Source organism: Scardinius erythrophthalmus (assembly GCF_964197995.2).
Source record: "Scardinius erythrophthalmus genome assembly, chromosome: 16".
Lineage (NCBI taxonomy): Eukaryota > Metazoa > Chordata > Actinopteri > Cypriniformes > Leuciscidae > Scardinius > Scardinius erythrophthalmus.
The window spans coordinates 7,908,920-7,931,205 of NC_138236.1; the positions used below are offsets into that span (position 1 = coordinate 7,908,920).

General features: G+C 37.0%; 2 protein-coding genes across 8 annotated transcripts; one reads left to right on the forward strand and one right to left on the reverse strand.

Moving 5' to 3' along the window:
- The first annotated feature begins 638 nt into the window (after window positions 1-638).
- On the forward strand, window positions 639-3,622 carry txnipb (thioredoxin interacting protein b). 5 transcript variants are annotated; one of them, XM_081388507.1, is made up of 6 exons: window positions 639-1,095; window positions 1,588-1,663; window positions 1,743-1,890; window positions 1,983-2,342; window positions 2,445-2,744; window positions 2,846-3,622. In XM_081388507.1, exons 1-6 carry the CDS (start codon window positions 840-842, stop codon window positions 2,852-2,854), a joined length of 1,149 nt encoding a protein of 382 aa, XP_081244633.1. In that variant the 5' UTR covers window positions 639-839; the 3' UTR covers window positions 2,855-3,622. The 5 variants fall into 5 exon arrangements, with proteins under 5 accessions (XP_081244633.1, XP_081244632.1, XP_081244634.1 ...); XM_081388506.1 differs by having other exon boundaries at window positions 649-1,095; window positions 1,740-1,890; XM_081388508.1 differs by having other exon boundaries at window positions 649-1,095; window positions 1,740-1,890; window positions 2,849-3,622.
- Window positions 3,623-15,819: 12,197 nt separating this feature from the next.
- On the reverse strand, window positions 15,820-21,838 carry polr3glb (RNA polymerase III subunit GL b). Of its 3 annotated transcripts, XM_081387904.1 has the most exons (9): window positions 21,604-21,816; window positions 21,256-21,366; window positions 19,824-19,953; window positions 18,951-19,019; window positions 18,298-18,354; window positions 17,782-17,852; window positions 17,549-17,665; window positions 16,557-16,648; window positions 16,048-16,469 (listed from the first exon to the last, which is right to left on the reverse strand). In XM_081387904.1, exons 2-8 carry the CDS (start codon window positions 21,361-21,363, stop codon window positions 16,562-16,564), a joined length of 639 nt encoding a protein of 212 aa, XP_081244030.1. In that variant the 5' UTR covers window positions 21,364-21,366; window positions 21,604-21,816; the 3' UTR covers window positions 16,048-16,469; window positions 16,557-16,561. The 3 variants fall into 3 exon arrangements, with proteins under 3 accessions (XP_081244029.1, XP_081244028.1, XP_081244030.1); XM_081387903.1 differs by having other exon boundaries at window positions 15,820-16,648; window positions 21,747-21,838; XM_081387902.1 differs by having other exon boundaries at window positions 15,820-16,648.
- Window positions 21,839-22,286: the final 448 nt, after the last annotated feature.

The window sequence follows — 22,286 nt, forward strand, 5'->3', positions numbered from 1 at the left end:
CGTGGTGGCAAATGCATTTGGTTATCATTCGGGAGTAAGGCAAATCCTCACATTAACCTACTGTGACAGTACCATAGTACAGTGACAAAAGTAAATGCATATACTAGTATACCACATTACTACTGTGGTATATGTCCAAAATCATAAACTTTTTGGTACTTTAAAAAAATCTAATTAACATATAACCATCTGATACCATTTCTTTACCATAGTACAGCCACAATCATTTTTGTTAGGGTAAACTGGGCTGTCTAGAAACACTTGATTCTTTGGTGTCATTCAGTTCAGGTTCAAATGCATTTGTTATGTAGAAAGAAAACCCCACCATTATGAATGAGTCACAGGAGTGTTTTGGAGCAGGGCACAGTGCGCTCTCATACTCCACCCCTGCTCCATATAATTACTCCACCTCTTCAAAGACTCCTGCCCCTTACCCACGAGCTGTCCACGCGCTCTGGACAGGTTGCCATTGGCCCGAGTGGACGCAAACAGCCCGTGTGTCCTATGAGAGAGACGCGCCTGTGGCGATCCACGGGGCGCATGTGGGTGTCCAGCACGGATGCCCATGTCTGTCCAGCTCGCATCATCAGCAGAGCGGCCGTGTGAACTATATAACCACCCACTCCCACTCAGTGTTTACTGACAGAACAGAGTCACCAACATCTAATCGAAAATAATATTACAACAGAAAATAACACCAGGACGTACTGGTGAGCTTGTTGCTGAACTGATCAATTCAGTTACTTTGATAACCGAAAAGAGAGCGTTAATAGAACTATTGGTGGAACACTGCTAATTACTACTGGAATTCTTGTTCGGAAAATTAATAAAATAGAAAAATGGGCGTGCTGACAAAGAAACCCAAGACCTTAGAAGTTAAGTTGAGTGACCCGAACAAGAGCGCGTATAGCGGCGGAGATAAAGTGGCCGGGCGGGTGGTCGTAGAGGTGGCGGAGGCGGTGCGGATTTCCGCCGTTAAACTCTTCGGAATTGGATGCGCTAAAGTCGATTATAATAAAGGAAAGCTGCGCTGCAGGGAGGAGATTGAGTACCTGAAATATGAAGAAATTCTTCACCTCGATCACCAGCCAACAGGTGAGACTCATACAAACTTTTGAGCGAATTCAAGAGGGTCTAACGTTACTTACTAACGTGTCCAGCTACTCACTGTTGCTATAGTAACCTACAGTTATAGTTACTTTAGTTGTCTTTAAAACGTTTTAAACCCTAAATGTAAAACATAATACAAAATTTTAAGACCTCTAACCTCTGTTTTAACTTCTTTTGTGTGGTTTCAAGCCCCATAACTAGGCCCAGTCGTGCTCCTATGTAACATACTACTGTAGTTTGAACAAGGATAGACAGATATTTTTCTCCCATTTACTTCGACTCTAATTTTGGTGTGGGTTGAATTAAGTTATCTGTGCATAGAATGAAAATCAAAAGGGGATAACTCAATGGAGGGGACAGTGTAAGTTTACGAATTGTTTATTGAAAAAAACCTTTTTAAATTGAAAATGCAAAAGACATAAGGGTGAGTAAATGATGATATGGAGTGTTTCTTAAAGCACAATCTCTTCTCCACAGATGCAGATGGCTCCATCACTCTTAGGCCTGGAAACAAGTACGAGTTCATGTTTGGTTTCGAACTTCCTCATGCAGGGTGAGTTTCTTTTCGGAATTTCCTATGACAAATATTGCATTAAAATATTCATATTTTAACGCAAGACCTTTCAAAGCAGGTGTTTGGTTTCCTCATATGTGGGAAAGTTTGGCTCAGTCCAATACTACGTGAAGGCCGTCATAGAGAAATCAGGCCAGTCGTATGCAGAATGCAAGCGATATTTCGAGGTGGAGGAACCCATTGATGTCAACACCCAAGATCTCATGGTGAGTAATTCCACAGAGGTCACACAAATATCTGTGAAATTTACATGGTTAAAACGTGAGTAAGAACTTTAGTACTTTCTGCTTCCTCTCAGGCTCCAGTTGCAGGAGCGAGTCAGAAGAAAGTCACCTGCATGTTTATTCCCGACGGCAGCGTTTCCGTGGCCGCTCACATCGGCCGGAAGGGTTACAGCGAAGGGGAAGACATCTGCATCGACGCTCAGTTCGAGAACACCTGCTCTCGGATCATCATTCCTAAAGCCGCCATCATAGCCAAGCACATTTACCTGGCGAACGGCCGCACCAAAGTGTTTCACGAGAAACTTATTTCTGTCCGGGGCAACCACATCATATCTGGCATGCGTGACGTGTGGCAGGGGAGAGTCCTCCGTGTGCCCAAGCTGAAGCCCACCATCCTGGGCTGTGACATTATCCACGTTGACTACTCTCTGAGGGTAAGTTATATTCTTGATAATCAATGCAGATGCTTCAGACTTCACTGGTACATGCAGATCAGAGGTTAACCTCTATGCCGGTGTCTCTCTCTCCGGGTTTAGATCTCTGTGTCAATCCCAGGAAGCGAGAAGCTGATCCTAGAACTGCCTCTGGTCATCGGGACGATCCCCTACAACGGCATGAACAGTCGGACCAACAGCATGAGCAGCCAGGATGGCAGTGCCACCTCCAGCACCTGCGTGTCGCTCCCGTCTTCTCCGCCCAGCTACAGTGAGATCTCCCGGGACAACCGCATGGATAGTTCCGTCATTCCTCTCCTGGATGATTACGACGAGGATGACAGTCCTATCTTCATGCATGTTAGCGAGTATCAGCTTCCCCCTCCTCCACCATACACTGAGGTACACACACACACACACACAAACAGATATATTTAAACACAACCTTTACCCTAGTTGAGATTGCACTAAGGATTGTGTCTATCTTTTCTCTGATTAAACAGCAGAACTGAGGCTGCATTGGCAATGGAGTTCTCCTTCACTTTTCTCCACACTCCTTACTGTCACAAAATATTAAACTCCAATAGAAGATCAAACGCAGGAAGATTCAGATCTCAGAACGCAGAATGACACTGCTAAAAGACCATGCATGCTTTACTCCAGACTTGTGGACTATGAAACGCTTTGGCACATCAAGAACTGGTTGATTGCAAGTCGATGAAGTTGCCTGAAGCTGTTTTACTGAATCACAGGGCAGTTTTTCTGATGTAAGAAGACTCCACCTCTTGAAACTGACCATTGATGTCTTCATGTTTAATTCTGAAGAACCCTCAGCATCTGAGAGAGTTTGTACATTTATGATTTTGCCATATTGGTGTAATATTCTGTCTGCTTTTATTCCAAATTGGAATGTATAGAGTAAAAAAACGTTCAGATTAGAGGCACACTATTTTTGTGATGCACAAAAATGTGATGCAGTTCTGTGAGTGGAAACAATTGTAGCCTATATCATAATGAGTTTTTGTTGCTGATTGTGGACAAGTATCACAATCCTAGAAGCATGTGTATTTCTAATTTTATAGATAGAAATCAGAATATGCATTTATATAGAATATGACTACATAGTCAGTTTTCATATAGTCTACAATAGAGTATTAGTGTCAGAGTAATCAAATTTGAAATTTAATGTGTGCATTTTGTAATTGTTTTTTTTATTTACAAATGATTGAGTTAATACACAATACAATCAAATAAAATACAATAAAAGTGAAAATGATTAAATGCAATCAAGTGTCATTGAACTTTCTATCTATCTATCTATCTATCTATCTATCTATCTATCTATCTATCTATCTATCTATCTATCTATCTATCTATCTATCTATCTATCTATCTATCTATCTATCTATCTATCTATCTATCTGTCCATTCACTGTATATCTGAGTATATATATATTATTGCATACTGTGAATTTTTACAGTCACTGTACTAAGCATGTAGTTAAGTTTTATGAAACATAAGGTGTGTAAGTACATTAGCACAGAGTCTTGTCTACATTCTTGGCATGAGGATGAATGGAGAGCAAAGGTTGATAGCAGGAGACAAAACAAATAGCAATGTTATGAACACCTGTTGTGTATCTGTAGGGGAATATTTTCTGGCTGGAAAATATTCAAGAGCTATTTACTCAATGCACTTCCATCCATGGGCCTGTGTTCAGAATAGCATTCCAGTTGCGTAATTCTAATCGAAATAGGCAAAGTGAACGTGCTGGTAATTGAACACTCGCTCACCGGGCAGATCAGACCATGTATTTTACAGTACCTACCCACAGTTTACTGCGATTATTGTGTGTTTTATCATATTTTTGGTTGTGCACTGGGGTCCAAAAGTCCACAAGTGAAAATGCTTATATTTAGTATAGTTTTCAGATTTCTTATTATTGGGTAAACTAAAAATAATATTTTAGTTTTTTGAAAATTAAGATGAAATTCTGATAGCTTGTAATGTAAAAATGAATATATGCAATTCAAAAACATTAAAGTGCAAGCATTAAGATAATATGTGTGAAGATATTCAGAAAGGAGCAGCCCTGTCCGCGGACATCCGTGCAGGACTGCATGCGTGCAGGGATGGAACCGAGTCAAGGCCGAGATCAGCAATCCTGGAACCATTAAATCACCAGAAACCTGATGCGGCTGTTTACCCACGGTGCAGCTGTTTCTCTTTATAGAGCTTTCTCAAAAAGGATTTGTATCTCTCCTGACCCCCCTCTGTCTTGCTCACGTACTCGCTCCATTTCCAGCTCTTGAACTTGAACCTTGCTCAGAAATCCATGCAGATACAAGATTACTCGTCTTCCCTTGATTTTTCTATATGCTTCCGTAAGACTGGAGTGAATTGTGTAATGCCATTGCATATTGTGTGAGACAAATAAATCAGTGGTTGAAGCCCACTGCATAGGTCAGATAGGGAGGCGTCTCTGAACCTGTGCTGGCATTTTTCACTCTTTGCATTTGCTGAGGAGTTTAAAGTGAAAATGCCAGACAGTCACACTAAACAGAGATGCAGGGCTGCATAGATTTATTCACATGCAGTTAGGGTTGGGTATCGTTTGAATTTTAGCAATTCCGATTCAGATGCTGCTTATCGATTCCGATAAAATATAAAATAACACTGCACTTTATAAATAAGATATGCATTACAAATATGGTTACAAAAGTATTCAGTCAAGAACAGCGAGTGAATTTTCTCTTTGTCTTTTGTTATTTGATTAACGTTATTATAGTGACAGCAGCAGGAATATTAGGCTGCTGTCACTTTAAGAGCTGCACGAATCCAATATACAGCTATGCGTTTTCTTTGTCAACTGTTTATGTTCACTTAAGATATAACCGACTGTGTTTACGAGGATATTTTGACATATTTTTGTGTGTATTCGTCCGTTCAAGTGCAAAAAGTTGCAGAAGAGAACTCAATTCAGTATCGAGTAGTATATATTTTATAAATATAAAATAAAAATGTATCTATTTTTATTATTTAATTAATTCAATGTCCTGTTTTATTTTATTTCATTTTATTTTATTTTATTTTATTTTATTTTATTTTATTTTATTTTATTTTATTTTATTTTATTTTATTTTATTTTATTTTATTTTATTTTATTTTATTTTATTTTATTTTATTTTATTTTATTTTATTTTCATAACCCAGTTGTCTTTGGTTTCTCCAGTATAATGTGAGTGCTGTCCAGGTCATCCTGCTCACTAATGCTGCCTACCACCAAGGGACTCTATGCTATTATTGACAGGTATGAAATGAGCCTTAAAGTCCCCCTGTAGTCAATAACTGTATCCCTTAAAACTCATCTTTGATAAAAAAAAAACAACATTCTTCATGCCTTAAAGGGATACTCCACTTTAAAATGAAAAATCTGTCATCATATACTTACCCTCATGTTGTTTCAGACCTGTATGAATTTCTTTCTTCTGCTGAATAGAAAGGACGATATTTAGAAGAATGTCAGTAACCAGACAGTTTCTGGTACCATTGACTTCCATAGTAGGAAAAAAAATATACTATGGAAGTCAATGGTACCAGAAACTGTCTGGTTACTGACATTCTTCTAAATATCTTCCTTTCTGTTCAGCAGAAGAAAGAAATTCATACAGGTTTGAAACAACATGAGGGCGAGTATATGATGACAGATTTTTCATTTTAAAGTGGAGTATCCCTTTCAAACCAGTATGACTTTGTTCTTTGGTGGAACAGATAAAAGTTTTTTTGAGGGTGAGCAAAAACGCACCGTTTTTGTCTGTCCCTTTAAATGCAAATGAGCTGCTGCTCCCGGCACAGGGGGTGGAGCTACAACACACAGACATGCACATGCACATTTCAAAAACTTTTAGCCTTTTATGTTCAAACTGGAGTCAGACAAAGATGGAGAAGTGACAACATGTAGAGAACATTTCTGAATGGTTAGTTGATGAATTTATGTAGCTTATGTGTAGATATCTTCTAGTCATTGATTAGTAGCCTATTCTGTCATAATAATCTATGAATCGCATTCTGGGGGCGGGGTTTATGTAAATTTTAGGGTTTGTGATGTCACTAACCCAGGAGGAATATCATGTAGTCCCTACCAGCCGTTTGTTGTAGTCCTTAAAAAGCAATTTCTTTAAAAGAAAATATCTCCCTTTGCTTTAAACTTTGAGCGTCGTGACTTTGCAGATGTTGTTTATGCTCAAACAGCAACGTTAAACACTACTTAAAGTTAAAAAAGTGAAATCATAATCAACCACCCCTTTAGGAATTTTGGTAACCAAACAGTTTTGGTTCCAATTGCATGGACAAAAAATAGAAGTGACAATAGAAATGAATGGGATCCAAAACTGTTTAGTTACCATCATTCTTCAAAATATCTCTTTTGTGTTCAGCAGAAGAAGAAAAAAAAAAACTGCATATGAGTATGGAACAACATGAGGGTGAATAAATAATTTTTGGGTGGACTTTAAAAACCAAAACCAAAAACATATTTCACCTTTCAAGGCACAGTATGTAAGTTTCGCCGTTAAATGTTGCTTATTCAAAACAATAACAAAGGCGTAGCGTGATGGCGCTGTGAATGAGCGTGGAATCATGGGAGTTGTCGTCTTCACCTCCACAGACGATGGAAAGTAATCTCACGGGACTCAGGCAGAAATCATGTATTATGTATTAAATTATTGTACTAAAATGTATGTTTAAATTAATGTTGCTGTTTTTATTATGCTTAAATGCTGCTCCTTTCGTTTAGTTGTTTATGGCTATTTTACGATTACGTTTCCGATTTAAGTTACAGTTAAAGTTCGCCTCCTTTCTTGAACTTCTACTTTGTTACAGTTACGTTTGATCACTTAAATTGACATTATTTTATTTCATTTTAATGAACCAGCTGCAAGTGAGGAATTACTAGCCTACTCAAACAGGTCACTTTATCTGACGAATTAAAATTGTGGGGTAACGCAGTGCCGTTTACTTGGTTAAACAATCATTCTAAAATATATATTTGAGTGTGTTGAAAGTTGTGCTAACGTTACTCTGTACGTTCGCTCAGTGGCTGGTATGAGACTTGTTGCACATTGATTAGAATATCATATTAACAAAAGCTTGATGACTTGTGTTGCTAAATGGATTCATTTTAAAATATTGTATGGTGGAGAAAATGCTGTATTACTGTTACTACAAATAAAGCTCTTTCTGATAATGCCATGTTATCCACTTGGCAAAATAGCATGGTACAAACATGTTACTCACAGTAAATCAAGAAAACAATAGATTCAAACAATAAGACTAATATTGTTGAGCTATATAACAATGATTTGTTTTCTGTCGATAAAAGTATCCAAATAGTTCCTCACCTGTCTAAAAAAACACATAATATATTAAAGCATCTTTGGTGTTTCCATGGTTTCTATGGCACTAAATCTGGAGTTATGACAAGATATGTTTTTACATTGCTTTAACTTACCAAAATAAGTTAAGTATAAAAAAATAAGTTTCAACTGTTTTTTATAAGTTATACAAGATTCAACAATTTTTTAAGTCAGTTTAATGTAATTTAAGTTGAAATGTCTTAATGCAGAGTTGAATGTACTTAAAAATTTAAGACAGCAACTTTTTTTTACAGAGTATGACGTCATTGACAAGAGATCCAATGACATTACACTGGTTAAAATAGCTGATTTCTCTGTATTTAAACATTGTTGAAAACATTTGGGATGATGTACACAAGTAAACAAAATATACATTGTTTTTTTGGGATATTTTAATCCAAAAATCTTACGTATTGTGATTTTAAAATGTTGTTTCGCATCAATGGTTTGTTTGTTTCCCTGAGGTTGGTTTCCCTGAAATATTTATCTTTGGATGTTTGAGTATTGCAACATAAGCTGAACCAATGGTGGGATTATGGGGCGGGGATATCTGTTCTGGTAAACTAATGGCAATTGGGGAGAGGGTTTGGGGAAACATGTTTATTATTGTTATTGCAAATCTGTTTGGTGAAAGGAATGACACACTTCACCTTTAACATTTTAACACAGGGACGGGAGAGGAATTGTCCCTCCAAGAATCATTTGTGCAAGACTGTATGCGTGCTGGGATGGAACTACATCAAGGGCAAAATCAGCTATCCTGGATACATTAATTAAATGAGAGAATCAGATACCTGATATGGTTGTTTACTCACTATGCAGCTGTTCCTTTTCTTAGAGTGCTCTCAAAAAAGGATCTGTATCTTTCCTCACCTCCCTCACGTACTCTTGTCTCTCTCCATGTCTGACTCTTGAACTTTAGCCTAGTTTAGAAATCCACCCAAGTAGAACTGTTTTTACCAGTCTCTTCTTGATTTTTCTGTGAGATTAATTTGGTGACAATTGTAATTCCATTGCACGAGAAGACACTGTGCCATTCATCACTCTTGCTTCTGTAGAGAATATTAAAATGAAAATGTCAAACAGTTACAGGTAGTACCTGTAGGTAATGGTAATACCAGCCATCAGCTAATCTTTGCCATAATCCAGTTGTTTTAGATTACTGTTATGTGACAGAAGCAGGTTGTCCTGCTGACTAATGCTGTCTACTCCCAACAGGGAGAGCGGGACTCTCTGCTGTGATTGACAGGTGCAACATGAGCCTTGATATTTGTTTTACATTTGTGGCCTAGAATTTGAAGCATTTTATAAAATGCATAATAGAGATGATGTCCGTGAGATATGTTATTAATAACCCTGAGCTAGAGTAATGCAGATATTATAGACAATATTATTTAGCACAATAAGGACGGATAGCTTGCTTTATGAATTGCCTAAAATACCACAGCTACTCTACCGCTCATGCTTAGAGTTTGGTATTTGAACAAATCTCTAACCCAAAAAATTACACTTGGGCACATAAATTGTCTGGCACAGTTTAATGATGCCTCAAATCATGCATGTTATAAGTAACTGGGCTGAAATCACAATTATATAAACCGATTGAAGGACACGGAGGAAGAGCCCAAGGGAACAGAACAGCAGAGACTACTAGTGCTCTTATTTTGACTTATATCACTATGCAACCACCTAGCAAAGCCTTACCAACTATCCAGAACTAACTAGCCACAAAAAAATGTTAAAAATAAAATAAAAAAATTCTCAGAAAATATTGAAATGTAATGATCTTTAAAATCTGTATGATTGTAATGCCTACTAAAATCAGTTGTTCAGATTTGTTCAGTGATTCTTTCCGCAGGTACATCATCAGTTGACGGGGACAGATTCCTGAGGTAGGCTACCTTTATGCGCAAATGCTGGCTATACTAAGTAATTAGCTGCATCTGAAATTACATACTTCCCTACTATATGCGAAAAACAGTATGTGACAGTAGAATTCACAATAGCCTACACAGTACAGTAAGAGTAGGCAAAAAGTACCCTGATAACCAATTACTTTCAGCGAGATTCTGAAGTGTGCATATGATGGACACTTTATCCCATTATCCCTCACTCACTCGTTTTCATTCACTCCTTCAAGTGGCCAATAAATGAAGGGAATAGTGAATGAGGGAAGACCTAATTCACAGCAGCGCCATCTTTGATTTTTAACAGGAATGAAAGCGAGGCTGTGAGTGAGTTATCTCTTCAGTGGGTTGTACTGTTATTTAATGTGTTTTTTGATTGTTCTGCTGACTGCTGACCATAGGCGGAGTTTGACATTCGAGCCAGGGGGGGCAAAAAAAAAAAAAAAAAAAAAAAAAAAAAAATCATTGTAGCAGCTGGGACCTGCATGGCCTATCAATTGGGGAACTCAGCACTAGCACATATGGACAAAACAAACATGCTAAATAAACACATAAATTGTTAACCCGATAAAAAAACAGTAGGCTACAACAATACAATCATATTTGTAAACAGGCCGTAGAACTTTGCATAAACAGCCACTTGACTTCGCATCGCATCTTCGTTCGGACACAGTTAGGATCAATAAAATGTGGACCACTTTTGCACTGTTAAAATATTGTCTTTAACCAAAACGAAAAGATTTTTAAAGTGTTTCTTTCCTTTTTTCAAAACACATTGTTGGAAGCTTGTTTCTGCCACTGAATAATAAATAAATAATAGCGACTTTTTATCTCGAAATTCTGACTATTTTTCTCACAATTGCAGTCAGAATTGTGAGAAATAAAGTGGCAATTCAGAGAAATAAAGTAGCAATTGTGAGATATAAAGTCGCAATTGCGGGATATAAAGCAGCAATTCTGAGAAATTAAGTCTTAATTGCGTGTTATAAAGTCAGAATTGTGAGATATAAACTATTCTGAGGTAAAAAAAAAAAAAAAAAAAAAGTCCGTCTTTTTTTCCCCTTAGAATTGGACTTTATATCTCACAATTGTGAGAAACGATGTCAGAATTGCGAGATATAAACTCGCAATTGCGTGTTATAAAGTCAGAATTGCATGATATAAAGTTGCAATTGCGAGAAAAAAAGTCAGAATTCTGACTTTATATCACGCAATTCTGACGGAATTGTGGCGGAAATACATTGTGGCAATGAGAGTGATTAAAAAACAAGATATATTTCGCATTTTGTTGTACTTCATAAAACATTTAAAACATTTTGAGACACGGGAAAAATGAACAGTCACTCAACACTCAATACTCTCCACTTTTGAAACATATTGAACAGCATATTGAAAGCAGTGTGTTGAGTTTCTCCAGCTTAAGCAGTTATTTGGAAGAGAAATAAAACTTACAGTTTTGGTGTAACGAGTCCGAGATAACTACAACGCTATTACATGCTATCTTTTTTTACTAAAGCAGTAGGCTATATGAAATCAGATGTATTACCTACCACCATTTAGTTGTTTTGTGTTATTTAAAATATGTATAATATATCTTTTTTTTTTAAACAATGCAATTATAATTTTTTTTTGTTGAGAAAATGCAATTACGTTTCAGCCAACAGGGGGGGCAATGCTCCCCCTGCCCCCTCGCAAACTCCGCGCATGCTGCTGACTAAACAAACACTGCAAAAATATCTTTCCAAGAAATGTCATTTGACAAAAATGACAGAGCGGATGCTATTGTATAGCTGCATGCTATTTTTTACAGAGCGGATGATATAGAGCTGGTAAGTCCCGCCCCTTCCGCTAACCCCACTGGACCTCTAGGTTGAAAAATCGTCAATGCAAGTGAATGGGAGAAAATAATTATTTTCTGGTCCCGTTTGAATTGTGCCATGAATGTGAACATATGTTGTCTGTGAATTTTTTTATATCATTTTTCGTGTGAAGAATGCTGCAATTTAGCGGGTAGAAGTTTGATACGGTTAGACTTTGTGTGAGAGCACTTTGTGGACTACAACTCTTCGCTGCTTTCGACGCGTTTGAAACATCACCACCACTAGCACACGGACACTAGCTCACGGATCCCGCTAAACATGGCTGTGTCTTTGGTGCACTTCGCCGCCTTCTTTCAGGGAGAGGACAAAATCGTTGAGGTTGGCGAAAACCACGGGTAAGTCAACTTTATAGGGTGACGTCACATAGGCGACAAGTAGTCTTTCTCGTTATGTCTTTTCCACAACTGCTAGCCGAAGAATACCATATACTGTCAAACTCGTTACATGAAAAATTATATAAAAAATTCACAGACAACATATGTTCACATTCATGGCACAATTCAAACGGGACCAGAAAATAATTATTTTCTCCCATTCACTTGCATTGACGATTTTTCAACCTAGAGGTCCACTTGGGGTTTTACGGATGGGCGGGACTCACCAGCTCTATTGAGAACATGGTAAGTCTATCCCTCACACTGACAGCCTCGCTTTCATATCATGGCGCTGCTCTGAATAAGGTCTACATGGGCGATTTCCAACACCGCTTTTGAAACATTCAATGAACAGTCCGGCTTCGTCCAAATATTTATTGAAAAACAGGTTCGCTCACCAACGTAATATCGCTAATACATTGATTGCATTTGTAAGTAGCGTTGTAAGCGTCTTCCAAATGCATAAATGACTATGTAGATTTACACCAGACTGAATTTACAACGTTTGGATAGAGGCCAGTCTATTAAAAACTGAACAGATTAGAACACACACAAACACACACACACACACACACACACACACACACACACACACACACACACACACACACACACACACAATCAAACGAACTTTATACGGGACAATCTTTGTTCAAGCAGCATTTTTAAATGTAAAAAAGATGAACAGATTTCGAGGCTTCACGTGTTATAGCTGTCACTTCAGATACGTTATTTTCTGATTCTTAAACTAACTGGTTGGAACTGCATCAAAACAGGCCATCTGTGAGCAAGAAATGTATTTCAGTTCAAGATATCCTTGTTTGGGAGGAAATCTGGATGCTAGGCTAGCAGTGGCTAACATAGGCTACTGTCCAGGCAGAGTTGGCCTGAGTTTTATCTCAGAATCAGGTTTCTGTGACCTTTACATCAGTAACAGGCTCATCCAGGGCTGGCTAACATCTTCAGCTGATGTTGTTGAATGCTGACTCACTTTTCTGTTTGCTGGTCACTGCATCAATTGTCTCCTCCAGAAAGTTTTCTTTAGCCAACACATATTTGGGAATGTAACACAAGTGATGTTCTATCATGTTAGCATTATATTTTAGCTTTGAACTGATCCTCTTGCTTATTCGAATGGGATGAGTGATGTGAATGCAGATAAAGCTTTTACCATGCAGAGTGTCCTACAATCTCAGACCTCAAGTGTCAAAAAGAATCATGTTCCTGGAATAAGTGTGTGTGGACTGAGTGTTTTTTGTGTGAAACTCAATTATTCACCCCTCTATAGAGGGCAGGACAGGTTGGAAATTATTATGTAGGGTGCTTACGTTGCTTTTGTTTTCAGTACACAGCCATCCAGACGGAGCACTGCATCCTAATTACCCGAGCTGAAGGACAGAGGCCATCTCCTCGCCTCCTTAGCTGGAATAACTGTCTCGGTGAGTGTGTGTGTGTGCTTTTATTTATTTCAGCTTAAAAGGATCCTCAGGGTATTCATGAGGCCTAGATGGAATTTCGATTGAAAATGTGCAGAATGGGTTTAAACATGGTAAAACATGTTAAAGAGTATAGGCATACTGTCTCACTCTCATTGGTAGCTGAAAGCATGATCAAAATAGTCAAAGTATTAATACATATATAAGCAATTGGAACTTCTGGTTTGGAAGTTTAGGGTCTGGCTGCAGATGTGGGCTGCGTCTGAAATCGCGTACTCTTTGAGTAGGTATTTATTTTGAACAAGTAATTACTTCATGAGCGCTAAAAAAGTATGTTCTAAATAGTATCAATGTGTGTAGTATGAATGTGATCTGAACGTTCTACATTCGCCATGTTGTCATTATCATGTGGCCTACAATCAGCGTCAGTTTTGTCGCTTCACTGCCATTTACAAATCCTCTCCCGTGGCCTCATGGGATAGTAAAGAGTCCATCGTATGCACACTTCAGAATCTCGCCAGAAGTATTTGTCATGTGGGTACTTTTTATGAGTACTGTGAATTTGCACATGCTACTCTTGTCGCATACTGTTCTTCGCTTACTATATAGTAAGGAAGTATGCGATTTCGGACGCAGCCTTGCACTCTCGGTTTGCAAACCTTCTGCTGTCTGTGATTATTGCAATCTTGATAATTGTGTTGGAAAAAATTAAGAAAACAAATTATAACCATATGCATGATTTTCAGTAATTTGCCTGTTTTTAATTTTAGTCTGTGAAGTGCAAGGAGAAACAAGGTAAACATTTGTGCAATTAGTTTGTCATGTCTTTGCAAGCATAGACTTGAACACATTTTTAACAGGGCGCTTAACTTAGACATATTATTTGATTGATGTAACTCAGTCTCAATGTAATGGAAAATGATTTTAAACCAGATTTAAACATTTTTATTTATCATTTTATTTATTTATTTATTAACCATCATTACATTTTAATATTATTTTTTTTATTAAAAAAAATAAATAACTAAAAGGTGGGTTTTAATGAAATTAAATGAATTTAAATGAATGCTATTTTTCTTAGCATTTCTCTGTTATAAAAGAACAGTGGATATTTTAAACATAAAAATAAAAAAACTAAAGCTGTAATTATTTATCATTATATTTATAATATACTGTAAGCACTGTAATATTCAACCTCCAAAATTCAGTTAAAATGGTTGACACAAAACATGTTAGAATAGAAATATTCTAATTTAATATAAATTAATATTTAATATATTAAACTGTTTGTAATTGCACTTTGTACATTGCAAGGCTGTAATCATTTATTAAGGATTGAGGGAAATTTGCATTATTTGAACACTAAATATTAGGGTATGTCTTCCTATGGTGGTCCACCAAAGTTTATGGTCATTGTCTGAAATGTTCTGCCACATGGCATTATTTCCTGAGCATAACCATGCTGTACATTATTATTGACATTTGGCATTAACCCTGATCTAACAGTGTAGCTGTTGATTGTGCTTATTATTAAAGCTCAGTTAACTGAGCTTTCTGGATTTGTAGTGTCTGATCGGTGTTCAGGGTGTCTAGAGTGAATATATCACTGCAGCGGCTTCACTTGACGGCTCTTATGTCAGTCGTCTCCAGCTGCTGTAATCTTCCACTGGAGATGAACTGCTCTCCGCTTCCTTGAATAAAAGCCCAGGCTTATTCCTGGAAGAATTCCCCTGTCTGTTCTCTGTTAAAGGACGCTTGAGTCAGCCACTAAATTCATCTTCAGCAAATTTGCCCAACCAGCGGAGTGTTCTCGAGCTGAAGGGTCACGTCTAGAACAATTCTTTCTCCTCTGCTGATCATTTGCTCAACAAAATATGAATTGTTTCTTTCTATTCTGATTCTTTTCAGGTGTTTCTGGTCAAATGATATTCCAGCTATTATCTCTGACTTGAAAGAAACATTCATGGCAAATTAAAAGTGATGAGAGACAGAGACCTGTGAATCAATTTAACCAGACATTTAAAGACACGTATAGACTGTGGTACTTTAATTCCCTAACACACACACACACACACACACACACACACACACACACACACACACACACACACACACACACACACACACACACACACATACACACATACACACACAGACAGACAGACAGACAGACACAGAGGCCTATATTGTTAGTCAATTTTACGAAAGCAACTCTGATACACGTTCATGATGAGGTTGATCAGGGATTTGTGTGTGTTTTTTTTTTTTTTTTTTTTTTTTTTAAATCTAATCTGTGTTCTGGAAAATTTATTTCAAGGATTTATTCCTTAATAAATTAATTATTATATTAATTAATACAAATATATAAATTATATTTTTACAGAGCTTATATTTAAGATGCTTTAATCTGCTTATATATCTCAAATGCTCCTGTTATTCATGCAGTAAAGGGTATATGATTATTTCAAGAAATAATCCAATTTAATTTTTTCAAGATGCAATTTCATGTTCTTCTGTAAATGTTAATTTCTTTCGATGGATGCAGATTCATACTACTAAATAATGTTTCCAGTCAAAATCATGTGTGGTTATCGGGGTTTTTGTGTGAATTCTGATTACAAACGAATGTACACAAACAGTGTGAAGGGAAATATCCAGCAAAGTTGGATATAAACCATAGAATTACACTCCATCCATCCATCCAATCTATATTCATTGAGATAAAATTTAAAAAAACAGTGTGACTTTATCACATAAAATGGCAATAACATGAATATTTACAACCACTTGACTTAACACTTTATAAAACATTTATCATACAAAATAAACAATCTACATTTACTGGTGTTTATCCAAAATCTAAGAAGTATAAAAGCTATTCAGACAAATACAAATGTCTAAAACTTAGACTAAAACATAACATGTTTATAGGTAAGATTCTAAAAAATGACACAAGAATAATCATTTACAAAGCTCTAAGAACGTATAGCTGCATTAAGAGAGAAGTTTTCGTTTCAGTGCCTTTCTCTGTGTCCTCCAACCGTGGCCCTCAGATTCAGAAGCTCTTCGTCAGCAATCAAACGCCCTGCCAACCGATTGGAGGAGGGGAAGCCCACTGCATACAGATTTCAACATTAGCTGCCAAACATAATGATCCACCCCAGAACAGGTCCAGAGGAGGGTGCTATGGAGCCACCGTCACCTGCTTCAGTAAATAGCTTCGTCCATATTATCATCACTTTCCCCTCCAAACTCCTCCTCATTGTCAAAGTAGGACATGACGTAATCTGTTTCCTGTTACACACACATGATTAACTGGTTAAAACTTATATTGAACATTGGTTTCATTTCCAGTCATTTCCTGCCGGTATTGGAATCGAACCAGCAACCTTTGGGTTACCAGTCGGACTCGCTAACCATTAGGGTTTTAGGCTTTATGTTTTAATGGCAAAAAAGTTGTAAAACTCCATTTAAAACAGAAAAGATTAGTAAGGGATTTCTATAAATGCGTATTGTTTACTTCTGGTGGCTATACTATAAAAACAGTGAGTATTTGAATGTTTATAGAGTCATTCTGAGAACATCACTGTAATCCAGATTTTCCCCTTTTTTGGTAAAAAAAATAAAGTCTAAATATGTTTTTGTGGAAATCAACGTTATGCCACAAGTACTGCCAATCAGCTATTGTTAACTAAAACTCGTTAATTGAAATAAAGCTGAAATTAAATCAAATATAAAAATGAGATGAAAACTTGTGGATCAGAAAAATGGCTTTGGCAACTTACTAAAAATATGTTTAAGTTGAGGTCCTAAAATGGCTAAAATTAAAATAAAAATATATGAATGTTAACTAGTAATATAAAACAAACTAATAAAAATGACAAAAGCACTATCATTTTAAATAAAAACTGAAAAATAACACTGCTGTCAATTGAGCTTATCTTGTATTGAACTCAAAATATTCCTTTGCGTTAGAATCAACTGAACTTATGACATTAAATTCACATTACAATTATGTATTTGGCAGATGCTTTTATCCAATGCGATTTACAGTGCATTCAAGTTTGACATTTTAAGTCATAAATTGCAGGCCCATTTTTTCATCTCAACTGAGCATTTTCTCTTTCTTTTTTTTTACATTCTCTGTTGATCAAACATGTTGGCTTTATATCACAAAAGAAAGGAATCACTCACGCCCTCGAATTCCTCTTCATCACACTCCTCCTCTCCCTCGGCTTCTTCCTCTTCTGGCTTCTTTTTCTCTCCCTCCCCTTCATCAGAACTCCCTTCTTCCTCTTTCTGCTCCAGAGTCTGTACAGAAACACAGTTTGTTCATATGCCACAATTTTTATGGGAATGTGTAACAAAGTAGATTAAAACTCCTTATTTCTGAATGCATTACGCATTATTGGCAAGTATTTGTACACCTCCAGTTTGCGTATGATCTCCTCTTTGTCCACTCGTGGCTGTTTGGGTTGTTTGGGAACAGCTTGGCTTTCTGCAACCACATAAGCAAAGCATGGCAGTGACAGTGGAAATGACATCAGCAACATCCTCCCATAATAACATCTACTCTTTGATCACAGCTCCTCTGACAAAAGCCTAAAAATAAACTTGTTTCTCCTGTTTTAGTGACAGCCCAAACCTTCATCCCTCTCTCATCGTTCTCTTTCTCTCCATCCTTTCATTTTGGAGACGTGTGTGCAGCGCGGCTGAGAGCCGTCTCTCTGATTTCCCCAGAGACGCCGATGAGTCAGAGAGCGGAGCGCAGACCTGCCGGAGCGGTTTGTCTTTACACACTCATTCATGAGCACATCAGCCTCACCTGCTCCCTTATCTCGGCTTTAAACAGGAGCACATTTACACACCCATGCTTTCTGCAGCGGAACACAGTGACCAGTATTAGAGCATAAGAGCCAGTTAAGAGCATCAAACAAACTCACTGTCTCTCTGCGGTCTCTTCTCCCTCACGCGCAGCTCCTTCGGAAAACGCCTCCAGTCTGAAAACACAAACGGATGTAGAGGATCACACAAGCGTGCAAGTGAATCAGTGCTGTTATTGTTAACTAAAACTATTAGAAACTACTGAAATAAAAGAAATGACAAGTATTAGATGAAAAACTTATCAAGTAAACCTCAGCATAATGCCTGTTACCACACAAAATCATTTCGATTCATCCCGCGTGCTCTTTAAAAAAGGCAAACGGTGACGCACTTGGGGCCAATTTTTAGAGGATTTAAAAGCTGAAATGTGAGGCATATAATTTCATAAAAGCACTTAAATTAATTTTCTGTTAGTACTCGTGTATTATTTAAGCTGTAAAGGTCTTTTTTTTTTTTTTTTTACTGTTTTAGGGTTTTAGGCTTTTTGTTGTCATGGCAACAAAGTTGTAAAATAATTTTTACAAACTAATTTTTTTTTTTTTTTTTAAATATGCATGGTCTAAAAAGCGCTAAAATGACTAAATTAATTAAAACTAAAACTGAAATAAAAATAATTTAAAACTTTAGAAATATAAAAAATAATCATTTTAAAATCACAAAAGCACATAAAAAAAACTTGAATGAAAATGAATCACTGACATAAATCACTCACCTGGCTTCCATTCCAAACTGTTGTCAGTGGTTTCGCTTTTTTGGTATTTGTCAGAATAACGCTCCACATCTGTCAAGAGGAAGAAATTACTTCAAATTGCAAATCACTATAGACCTATTCATAAACAAAGGGAAGAAATCATCTGGCAAAAAAATCCCTGTAAATTAAAAAAAAAAAAAAAAAAAGTCTTTGATAAAACGTAAAAATTGATTTAATAAATTATGCAGTCTCAGTCTAAAACTGTTTTAAAATCATTGGATTTTGTCTTCATACAATCTGTATGGCAAAGAAATGGAGGATGTCTTAAAGTCGGCATGAAATGGAAGTTGCGATAGACTTTTCTTCCTATTGTGACATATATTCAAGCTTCTGGAATGAGTAAAATGTAGAGCGGGATTTGATTTTCTCCTTCAGGAATTGATTGTATCATCGAATGTTAGGCGTTGCTAACTAAATGGAGGCAGAGAGGCCACTCACTGCAGAGCCAATGGGTGGAGTTGACGTCCAGCCCCTCCTCGCTGAACATAATGGGTGGAGCTATAAGGTCGAACCACACCCTAACCCTACCCATAACCCATTATGGTTATAGGGCTCCGCCCATTAGGTCAGGAGAGGTGGAGCTGGACTTGCTCCAGATCTGAAAGCCAGTTTGCAGTCAGTTGTGGAGGATATTTATTTAGCCCCGCCCTAGAGACATTCATCATGAAGAGAACAGACGTTGTTGCGAGGGGGGAGTACCTATGAATTAAAAAATAAATAATGATGTGCACAAATAAATCATTTATAATAAGCACTACAACATTTTTTAAATGTATAACATCATGGTAACTCTATAGATGCCAGTAAAGAGCTCATCCTCCACCCTGAACGGACCTTTCTTGGGTGCAGCTGGACGGATGTAAAATGGAAGTGTCTTCATGGCTCCTCTGAACTCCTGTTTGAGTGCCAGCATGTACTCGGCCTCCTCACCCGCCTGCAGGGGCACCGGCTTCTGATCCAGAGGCTGAAACATCACACAGAATTGAGGAAGGACAGCTGATACACATCTGTCTTGTATAAGGGGTCAAACAAACACCAGCTTTGACAGTCAACTGCTGACTGAATTAAACATTCCTATTCATAAATGCGCTTTTAATAAGGGATATCTGATTCATTATGCTAAAGTTTTTCTCAAAACTAACTTCACTCTTCTTAACCATTTTTTTGCAGCGACTTTTCAACACGTTTCATCACATGTTTCAACAATTCCTAACAACCACTTTTTTATTATGAACAGTATTTTTTATAGTAATTTAAAACTTGCACTTATGTTTGTAAAACGTTTTGGTTGTGCTATCTTTAAAAGCCTACTTAAGTGCCTTGAAAAGCTCAGCATTATTCAATGTTAACGTAATTTCCACTGAAACAGGAAGACAGGGCAGGATATATCAAACAGCTTGTGTTATCACAGCTCAGCCAGAGCCGTTGAACTTGGAAAATCTGCATTTACCTCCTAATCTAAATATATCTGATCTAAATAAAATATAGCATTCTGTGTAGAATTCAAATAAGATCCGCTCAGCTATCGTGTCTCTGGACCGGAGCAGACTGTGTGTGCGCTGCTGCGGTTCGTGTGACACTAATGTGAAAGCAGACTTAATTCACCCTTTACACTGTCTGAAATCATTCCCTAGGCCCTATATAGTGCACTATGTGCCATTCACCATGTAGAAATAGTAAATGTGTGAACAAGTGACTGATTTCAGCCGCAGCTTCAGTGTATATTGATAATGTAGGGTGCGGGACTCTTTCGGTTCTACAGAGAAATTGATTGGACAGAAAATCTGATGAGAAGCTTAAGTGTAGAGAAATGTCATCAAAATCATTGATCTATATTGGGGGAAGTGAGATACTGTAAGTTTTGAATGCTTATATCTTCTAAATGTGAATTTTGTCATTAGATAACCTTAAGCCTACATATCCATACTAAAAACTTCAATTTTGATTTCATGGGGACTTTAAAATAAATAGCACTTTAATATTTTGTTTCTAATACATTTTTGCTTTGTTTTACAGTGTTTTGGGCTGTTCTACATGTGACAGTTAAACTGGAGAAGATGTTATTACTTAGTTGTGTGATTTCTGGAGCTCAACGACGCCAGGAACGCCTGGGTTCGACTCTCAGAGAGTCTGAGAGCAAGAATTGATGTGTATCTTGAATACAATGTAAGTCGCTTTGGATAAAATCATCTGCCAAATACATAAGTGTAATGTAATATAATTAATATCAGTCCGATGAGGTTTAATCTTATTTTGAAACACTCACAGGGAATACAGGGGTCGGCTGGACGGTGGACGGAGGGAGATTTTCTCCTTTACCGATTCCAACAATCTCCACAGAGAAAGTGAGCTGCCCTCTGCCCCTTCCTGCCATTATCTGAGACACAATCACCACATATCACATTTATACATCAGCTTGATTTATTTTATATGATTGATATGATTATAAATGTAATTATTTGTCTGAGCACACTTCTATTCGGCTACAAAATAGACATTTAGACCAAACCAATGTAAATATTTTACATAATATATACACACTATATGTATGTGTAGATATACTTTTATTAGTTTAGACCGAAATGTAATATTTAAACACGCCTCGTTCACTCACAGACAAAAAACGCGGCGAAATCCCTCTTTATTTATAACTTCATTTCATTGTGCCAAGCATTTATTGTATGATCCGTAAATATTAAACGCAGTTGTTTGTCATGTAAATTCATGGATTTTATTGATGTAGAGCAGTAAAATCACCCGCCAAACATCTGCATATTTGTTTTTGCCCGCCGCTGAAAAAGTTCCTGCCAGAAACGTGTGCTCGTTCACTTATGGTTCCGCGTCTGTCTGCTAAACGAATCTAGTCTGAGTGAGTCTTGAAAAGCAAACAACTCAATTTAAAAAACGATTATTTGAACAGCTCTGATGGAGGATCAAATGGAATATTTTGTTTTTTTCCAACTACATGCAGTCAAAAGCTAATTTGTATTAAAACTATAACAAATCAGTAACTATATTTTAAACTTTTCTTCTTTTTTTATATGAAGGTAACGTTAACGCTGTCATGGAACCAGTTTACCAATATATATATATATAAGCCTCTAAATGCCATCTGAAATTTTCTTCTAGAATGATCATTTTTATCAAGCTCGTATATTTAAGTTAAGTAATTTCACTTAATTGGCAATGAAAATGACCTATTAATTGTCATTTAAGTGAAATTACTAAACTTAAATATACGAGCTTGATAAAAATTCTAGAAGAAAATTTCAGATGGCATTTAGAGGCTTTTGCATC

Bases quoted from the DNA above. Each gene is read 5' to 3' on its own strand.
- txnipb (XM_081388504.1), top strand. From the start codon at position 840: ATGGGCGTGCTGACAAAGAAACCCAAGACCTTAGAAGTTAAGTTGAGT. The intron at 1,096-1,587 runs GTGAGACTCATA...TCTTCTCCACAG, and splicing joins CCTCGATCACCAGCCAACAG to ATGCAGATGGCTCCATCACT. The intron at 1,664-1,739 runs GTGAGTTTCTTT...GACCTTTCAAAG, and splicing joins TTCGAACTTCCTCATGCAGG to CAGGTGTTTGGTTTCCTCAT.
- polr3glb (XM_081387903.1), bottom strand. From the start codon at position 21,363: ATGGCAGGAAGGGGCAGAGGGCAGCTCACTTTCTCTGTGGAGATTGTT. The intron at 19,020-19,823 runs GTCCGTTCAGGG...TCCTCTTGACAG, and splicing joins TCCAGCTGCACCCAAGAAAG to ATGTGGAGCGTTATTCTGAC. The intron at 17,666-17,781 runs GTGTACAAATAC...GTTTCTGTACAG, and splicing joins AGATCATACGCAAACTGGAG to ACTCTGGAGCAGAAAGAGGA.